The sequence below is a fragment of the Pteropus vampyrus genome, unplaced genomic scaffold, assembly GCF_000151845.1.
Source record: "Pteropus vampyrus isolate Shadow unplaced genomic scaffold, Pvam_2.0 Scaffold131, whole genome shotgun sequence".
In the NCBI taxonomy this organism is placed as follows: domain Eukaryota; kingdom Metazoa; phylum Chordata; class Mammalia; order Chiroptera; family Pteropodidae; genus Pteropus; species Pteropus vampyrus.
This window is the reverse complement of record NW_011888912.1, coordinates 578,309-586,945: the sequence shown is the minus strand read 5'-3', so window position 1 is coordinate 586,945 and position 8,637 is coordinate 578,309. Positions and strand designations below refer to the sequence as shown.

The 8,637-nt window shown below is 47.0% G+C and overlaps 1 protein-coding gene across 8 annotated transcripts in view; it reads right to left on the bottom strand.

The window, feature by feature from the left end:
- The window catches only part of NEK7 (NIMA related kinase 7), a 103,662-nt gene that overhangs the window by 60,239 nt on the left and 34,786 nt on the right, over positions 1-8,637 (bottom strand). For 7 of the 8 annotated variants that reach the window (XR_002782076.1, XM_023534738.1, XM_023534739.1 and 4 more), the window contains exon 2: positions 3,120-3,203. Coding sequence is in view for 7 of the 8 variants with exons in the window: in XM_023534738.1 (XP_023390506.1) it covers positions 3,120-3,203 (84 nt within the window). In the remaining variant the exon portion in view is untranslated. Of the gene's footprint in view, positions 1-472; positions 576-3,119; positions 3,204-8,637 lie in introns of those variants that run through there. The other variant, XM_011367241.2, reaches the window with a different exon arrangement.

The window sequence follows — 8,637 nt, the reverse complement described above, 5'->3', positions numbered from 1 at the left end:
TTCAGAGGGCGGCACAGGGGATCGGCGTCACTCGAGGAGCATCAAAAACCCTGCAGCCGTCCAAACCCGACCCTCAGCCCCTCAGCCCCTCAGCCCCTGGCCTCCCTGTCCGCTGGCACCTCCTCCGCGCGCGCTGCTGCTGCGACTCTGTGCCTGCTGCCCGCCTTTGCGTGTCACCCCGCCACGCGAGCCCTTCCCCGGGAGCCAGGACCGAGCCCAGATGCACGCAACACAGACGACTCAGCGCCAGCAACGGCCCGGGCAACGTTAAAAGATGAGCTGCCTCTCGTTTTTTCACGTGTGTACATGTCAACTGTGTCTTCTGAAACACTATCTTAAATATACACTGCTGTGACCAAGCCGTGGACGTCTGTAGTCAGCCTGCCGGCTACTTTATTTCCTTGAGGACTGTGAGTGCATGTTTCACATAGATACACAGACTCTGATAGCACGAGGGCAGAGGACACCTTACCTGTGGCTGGAACTGAGGAACAGGTGGCCCTTGCATCCCTTGTGACTGTTCATCCATCGTCTGAGGGACAGGGACGTTAGAACTCTGCAGAAAAGGGAAGTCGACACGTAAGTAACATGATCATGACCAATTCACGCTGCTCTGCACAGGCCGCTTGCATTGGATTTACCTAACGCTTCCAGAGGGCCCACTAGGACAAGCCTGTCCTCACACCCGCCACTGCCAGACCCCAGCTCTGGTCACCTAACCTGATGCTGACCACCACGAAGGTCTCCACTCTCCACGGCAACAAGCCCCATTCCGCGAGATAAAATTCTCTCTTCTCCAGGATGCCTGTCCATCAAAGAGGCCTCCCCTCCCCTCCCCTCCCCTCCCACGGTGAGATCGCCTGGCAGGCGGCTTCCAGAACCATCCCTAGCACGCACAGCGTCTCTGTCACCAAAAGACAGAGCTCACCTGTTCTGTGTGTCCAACCACAATGCCCGCTATGACTTACGTTTAAACTTAAAAGGCCAGTCTTCACGTGAAGGTATTTATTATTTTACACATACTTGGCCTGTGATTAGAAAACATTCATGCCATGAATTCTTGACACAGGCTGAAGACCAGCCACGCGCCAGGCCCCGCACAGGACGCCAGAGCCCTTTTCCCACACCACACCCACCGTGTCTAGTCTTTTTGTTTCCTCCTGTGGTCGTTTTATTATTATTATTTTTTAGCTATTGACGAAACAGTGTGGCAGCAAGATTACATCAGGAATGCGACATAATATAACTGTCTTCCCTGAAGCGTCGTCCCTTGCTACCGCCTCGGCTATCTGGGGGCGCCCCCTGCACAAAAACATAACTGTGATGCCTCTACTGCTTCTCCCAATACATACGAAAATACTGCACTCCATTAAAGGGGCTATTTTGCGATAGAATTAGCGTGCACTAGAAGACGTCCTCAGAGGTCTGATTTGACAGGAATACTTTTTTACTGCTTCATCCGGGGCATTTTCAAATGAAACTCGCTTATTTCCTCTGCCGCAGCTGCGAAGACTAGAAAGACTGGTACCGTTTGGTGTCACTGCAGTGATTCAAGCTGAGGCGCCCGTGGTTTCATAAGGAATGTTTAGTATTATTCTAAAATTGTCTCCATCTTGCAGGCCACATTAAGGGGTCTCAAGGACCCCACCCAACGTTTTGATCTAGTCAGAAACCCCGGTTCACCCTTTATCCTCAACTCCTTGCTCCCTATCCCATACCTTGGTAAGTGCCATTTTTCTATGTCCCAACACATCTCAAGTTCATCCACGGTCCTCCATCACCACTCATACGACCTACAGCAGGTGTCACTGTGTCTCCACTGAGGCCTTACTATAACAGCCCACGGACTGGTCTCTCTTTTTCCACCGTTCTGTTCTATTTGAAAAACGTCAATCAACTCATGACCGCCTCAGGGCTCCCGGACTAAAATCCCGCCTCTCTGCCAAATGCCGCAGGCCCCTGGAAATGACGCTGGAAATGACGCCCGCCGCCTCTGCCAGGTGAGCTCCGCCAGGTGAGCTCTGCCCGGCCGCTGACGCCAGGCCCCTTCACTTCCGGGAGCCTGCTAAGCCCTGGCTGGCATCAGGCCCTGCACTGCTGTCCCCCTGCCATCCCCAGAACCCGGATCCTGGCTCCGACTCTGGACTCTGGCTCAAGACCCTGGCTCACGACCAGCCCCAACCACGCCCCCAGGCGGTGCTCGTCCCCGCCCCCTTACACAACATTCACAAGGTCACGCTTCCATTCCTGGGAGGCCACAATAACAGTTCGTAGTTGTCTTTTAATTGTTCCTTGTCTATCTCCGCTACTACAATGCAAGTGACAGGAAGGCTGTATTCCCGGAAGCGCCTGGCACATAATGGCCCACAGTAAACATCTGCTGAAGGCAGGAGAAGCGAATGGGAACGAGGGCCGAGGGCAGATCGTAGAGTTGTTTCTGGTTAAGCTTAGGACTTGTAACTGCTTAGATATGGTCGGCGACAGAAAAGGACCGTTAAAGATGCCAGGAACATCGCCTTCGGCTTTAGAGACACAGAACGTGGTGGTAGCACCAGCCAAACTAGGCGACAGAGGAGAAATCGAAACAGGATGGGTGTTAGGAAGGGCAAGAGACAGGTCAGTTCTCACAGGAAAACTAACCGTGAATTATCAGCAGAAAGGCCACGGACGGAAAGTTTATCGTGGCTAAAATTTGCCCCAAAGTGGAATTTTTGGGGAAGGGATGAGTTCAAACCTTATCATGTAATTCTCATACCGATTAGTTGTTGATTAGTGAAAGCTTTTTGATGTGTTTGAAACTTCTCTTAAACACATTACAGTCCCCCAAAATTGTTCAAATATCACAAATACTTTCACAAAGTCACAAATTCAGTACACGCTAAAAACGATCTTCCCTGTTCTTAGAGCGGCTAAGTTAAGAGCTGAGCTGCCTCTCGTTTTTTCACGTGTGTACATGTCAACTGTGTCTTCTGAAATACTATCTGAAATATACACTGCTGTGACCAAGCCGTGGACGTCTGTAATCAGCCTGCCGGCTACTTTATTTCCTTGAGGACTGTGAGTGCATGTTTCACATAGGTACACAGACTCTGGTAGCACGAGGGCAGAGGACACCTTACCTGTGGCTGGAACTGAGGAACAGGTGGCCCTTGCATCCCTTGTGACTGTTCATCCATCGTCTGAGGGACAGGGACGTTAGAACTCTGCAGAAAAGGGAAGTTGACACGTAAGTAACATGATCATGACCAATTCACGCTGCTCTGCACAGGCCGCTTGCACTGGATTTACCTAACGCTTCCAGAGGGCCCACTAGGACAGGCCTGCCCTCACACCCGCCACTGCCAGACCCCAGCTCTGGTCACCTAACCTGATGCTGACCACCACGAAGGTCTCCACTCTCCACGGCAACAAGCCCCATTCCGCGAGATAAAATTCTCTCTTCTCCAGGATGCCTGTCCATCAAAGAGGCCTCCCCTCCCCTCCCCTCCCCTCCCACGGTGAGATCGCCTGGCAGGCGGCTTCCAGAACCATCCCTAGCACGCACGCACAGCGTCTCTGTCACCAAAAGACAGAGCTCACCTGTTCTGTGTGTCCAACCACAATGCCCGCTATGACTTACGTTTAAACTTAAAAGGCCAGTCTTCACGTGAAGGTATTTATTATTTTACACATACTTGGCCTGTGATTAGAAAACATTCATGCCATGAATTCTTGACACAGGCTGAAGACCAGCCACGCGCCAGGCCCCGCACAGGACGCCAGAGCCCTTTTCCCACACCACACCCACCGTGTCTAGTCTTTTTGTTTCCTCCTGTGGTCGTTTTAGTATTATTATTTTTTAGCTATTGACGAAACAGTGTGGCAGCAAGATTACATCAGGAATGCGACATAATATAACTGTCTTCCCTGAAGCGTCGTCCCTTGCTACAGCCTCGGCTATTTGGGGGCGCCCCCTGCACAAAAACATAACTGTGATGCCTCTACTGCTTCTCCCAATACATAGGAAAATACTGCACTCCATTAAAGGGGCTATTTTGCAATAGAATTAGCGTGCACTAGAAGACGTCCTCAGAGGTCTGATTTGGCAGGAATACTTTTTTACTGCTTCATCCGGTGCATTTTCAAATGAAACTCGCTTATTTCCTCTGCCGCAGCTGCGAAGACTAGAAAGACTGGTACCGTTTGGTGTCACTGCAGTGATTCAAGCTGAGGCGCCCGTGGTTTCATAAGGAATGTTTAGTATTATTCTAAAATTGTCTCCATCTTGCAGGCCACATTAAGGGGTCTCAAGGACTCCACCCAACGTTTTGATCTAGTCAGAAACCCCGATTCACCCTTTACCCTCAACTCCTTGCTCCCTATCCCATACCTTGGTAAGTGCCATTTTTCTATGTCCCAACACATCTCAAGTTCATCCACGGTCCTCCATCACCACTCATACGACCTACAGCAGGTGTCACTGTGTCTCCACTGAGGCCTTACTGTAACAGCCCACGGACTGGTCTCTCTTTTTCCACCGTTCTGTTCTATTTGAAAAACGTCAATCAACTCATGACCGCCTCAGGGCTCCCGGACTAAAATCCCGCCTCTCTGCCAAATGCCGCAGGCCCCTGGAAATGACGCTGGAAATGACGCCCGCCGCCTCTGCCAGGTGAGCTCCGCCAGGTGAGCTCTGCCCGGCCGCTGACGCCAGGCCCCTTCACTTCCGGGAGCCTGCTAAGTCCTGGCTGGCATCAGGCCCTGCACTGCTGTCGCCCCCGCAACCCCCAGAACCCGGTTCCTGGCTCCGACTCTGGACTCTGGCTCAAGACCCTGGCTCACGACCAGCCCCAACCACGCCCCCAGGCGGTGCTCGTCCCCGCCCCCTTACACAACATTCACAAGGTCACACTTCCATTCTTGGGAGGCCACAATAACAGTTCGTAGTTGTCTTTTAATTGTTCCTTGTCTATCTCCACTACTACAATGCAAGTGACAGGAAGGCTGTATTCCCGGAAGCGCCTGGCACATAATGGCCCACAGTAAACATCTGCTGAAGGCATGAGAAGCGAATGGGAACGAGGGCCGAGGGCAGATCGTAGAGTTGTTTCTGGTTAAGCTTAGGACTTGTAACTGCTTAGATATGGTCGGCGACAGAAAAGGACCGTTAAAGATGCCAGGAACATCGCCTTCGGCTTTAGAGACACAGAACGTGGTGGTAGCACCAGCCAAACTAGGCGACAGAGGAGAAATCGAAACAGGATGGGTGTTAGGAAGGGCAAGAGACAGGTCAGTTCTCACAGGAAAACTAACCGTGAATTATCAGCAGAAAGGCCACGGACGGAAAGTTTATCGTGGCTAAAATTTGTCCCAAAGTGGAATTTTTGGGGAAGGGATGAGTTCAAACCTTATCATGTAATTCTCATACCGATTAGTTGTTGATTAGTGAAAGCTTTTTGATGTGTTTGAAACTTCTCTTAAACACATTACAGTCCCCCAAAATTGTTCAAATATCACAAATACTTTCACAAAGTCACAAATTCAGTACACGCTAAAAACGATCTTCCCTGTTCTTAGAGCCACATATTTTGCAGAAAATAAAACTATAAACTTAGGAATTGGAATTTCAGATGTAAAAGCTAACTCAATGAAAAGAAACTATTTGGTTGAAAGGAACTGTGTCAGTGGGCTAAATTTTCAGTATTCGTATGACCCTGGGAAAAAAATGTATTAAATAAAACACAATATACTGTATATGTTATAAATAATAATATAGTCCTCTGTGACTGTATATATTATAAATAATAATTTAGTCCTCTTATTCTGAGCACTGAGCCAGCATTACAGCACCATGCTTTTACACACCTTCGCCTTTCCTAGTTGCCATATTTTAATAAATTTATAAAATTTCTAAAGCTAACATTAAGATCATTATAAGCAAATTAATCATGCCGGATGTATACTTTTTCCTAAATATTATTTGAATCAAACAACCACGGTCAACGAATTCACCTTAGATAATATCTTAATCAAAATAAGGAGCTTATTCTACGCTATAGATATCTTCGGTGAATTTCACCTTTAAAATTTTAGCATTTTGCAGAAACTGACTTAAAATAAACCAACATACATTTCAAAACACTAACCTGATTCTTTGTCAATTATAATATATAGTATTAAAACTTACATAATGAAGTAAAAAAAGATGAGGCTTAAATATACATTTTTAAGAAAATCATTTGCTACATTTTATTTGTGATCCTGATTTTTTGTCAGAAAAAATCACATAAATATAACTAGCCATCAGGCAAAAACATTTTAAAATGATAGTTGCTATTCAACAATGCTTAGCAAAAGAAAAATATTTCCTTCATTATACAACAAAAATCACTTAACAATAAAGACACAAAGGCCAATCTTTCAAATTCAACTTCTAACTTATGTTAAAGCTTAGCGTAAACCCTATTTGACCAGCGAAGGGTACGTAGAGATTCTACTCATTTAAAAATACTCTCTCTTTCTGTTTCCAGACACACATTTCTATCACCCCATCATGCTATCCAGTTTCTCTATAACCGGTTCTTGACACAACATGAAACCTCAGATATGAAACTTATGTACATACCAAACTGAAAAGAGATTGTGGATAAGTGGTTTTAGAAGTTTTTCTTCTCCTGACTTTTTATTAAAGAGTTGAAGTACACTACTTTGCACTTATTTAATAGTTTCCTTCACTTGAAAGGAAACTGCCCTTCAATCGGCAAGGTTATTCATAAGACCAATAGTGACATGGAACATTTAAATATTCTATGAGAACATATTTGTACGATATGTTTCATTGGCCAAAATAGCGACGAGTTATGCATAACAGTAAAGAATATCAGACGTATTAAAATAGCAATGTTACTCTCATCCATAAAGAAGTCAGTTGTTGGCTTAACACTATGTATATGTGACACCTAAGAACTGAAAGGGTACCATGGAAATTTTAGGCTGACCGATACTTGGCAGAGTTTAAATTCTCAAATCCAGAACTAAATATTGTTCTTGGCCCCGAACTCACCATTCAGCAGGAATACTTCTGACCTCACCCTCGTCTCCATTGAACTGGCTGAGTCATCCAGTATTTCCCATAATCGAGCAAGGTTTCAATATCAAACAGGACAAAAGAAATTAAGTAGAAAGACCCAGTTCCGATAATCCATTCACACATTTCTGGGTCAGCATGAGTAAGAGTTTAAGAGCTTCTAAGACAACTAGGAGGTCTTTGAAGGAATGATGAACGATTCTAGAGTTCAGAGTGGAAACCACCCAATCCATCTAGCACCATGTCGGTTTCTAAACGCCATTTTCCACTCACAGGGGTCAGGGCTCTGGGGAGAAATGGCTGATGACAGGGCGAGGGCTGGGGAAGTATAAGAGAAGCCCGAAACATCTCGTGCCAGGAAATGCGGCAGTGCATGCAGAACTGTGGACGTGTCAAAAGGACACCGAGCCAGCTGGAGTGGCTTCCCACTGGCCACGTTTGGAACAACTTGAGAGTAACATTATAACCGCTGAATAAACTAAGAAGCCATGAGTCCATAAAGATGTAAATTAATAAAAGGTGAAAAAGGGGGAAGCTATGTTCTTTACAAGAAATTGTCACCTAATAAAAGAAAGCATGATAGGATTAAACAATCTCTACTTGCCACTCTTCAGGGAAATAAGCGATGCAGGCAAGAATCACCAGCGGATGCTAAACTAGCGACACAAGTTATTCACAGTGTCTCAGAGTGTCTCTCCACACACATAAAAATTACTCATTAATTACAGAGAGGAAAAGAGGAATTTTACAGTAGAGAACCGAGCAGATATCGCCTTAGCCAGAAGATCGAACGTAAGGGACATCACGTGCCTCCAGATACGATGCACTTAGAAGAAAACACTTGTGTGACATTCCCACCCACACTGCAAATCCTGACCCCAAACCTGCGGAAACACAGGTAAACCTAAATGAGCTAAATGAGGGAAACGCACGCCGTGCTGCGCATGCGCGGTCGGTGCTCCATCCTCGGGCTGAGGGACAGCTGCATAACGTTCCAGTCTGGGCAACTACAGACAAGGCCGCCGTACCTGATTACACACAGGTTCAAGTTTTCATTTCAACTGAGTAAATATCTGGGAATGGGATTCCTGGGGAATATCAGGGTTTAATAAGTTCAGGATGCGTAAAATAGAGGTCATCAGTTGGTATAAGAAAGAAGCAGATGGAAGCACCTCGGTCGGTCCTGTCCCCACGCGCCCCTCCGCCGAGGCCTCCGCATTCTCCCTGTTCTTGTTGCTCTTGTTTACTACGCTAAGGGCACTATCCCAAAAGGCTGGGGTCACATTTATCTATTGGATTTGTATTTTCGTCAAGTCATCAAGCGAGGGGGAAGGAAATAAGAGAGGATGTCTAATAAAAATTGTGGTAAAGTGAGACATGTCGCGAGCCTTTCCGTGCTGGAGGAAAGCAGGCATTCCCTCCTCCCGGCTATTCCGCGAATGAGAAGATGTCTAAAACAGCCTCGACGTACGCTCAAAGGACACAGGTGCCATATCAAGGCCACGACGGGGACAGACGGGAACGGGGCCGCGACAAAAGCGGAGCACAGACGACCCTCAGAGGACTCTTCA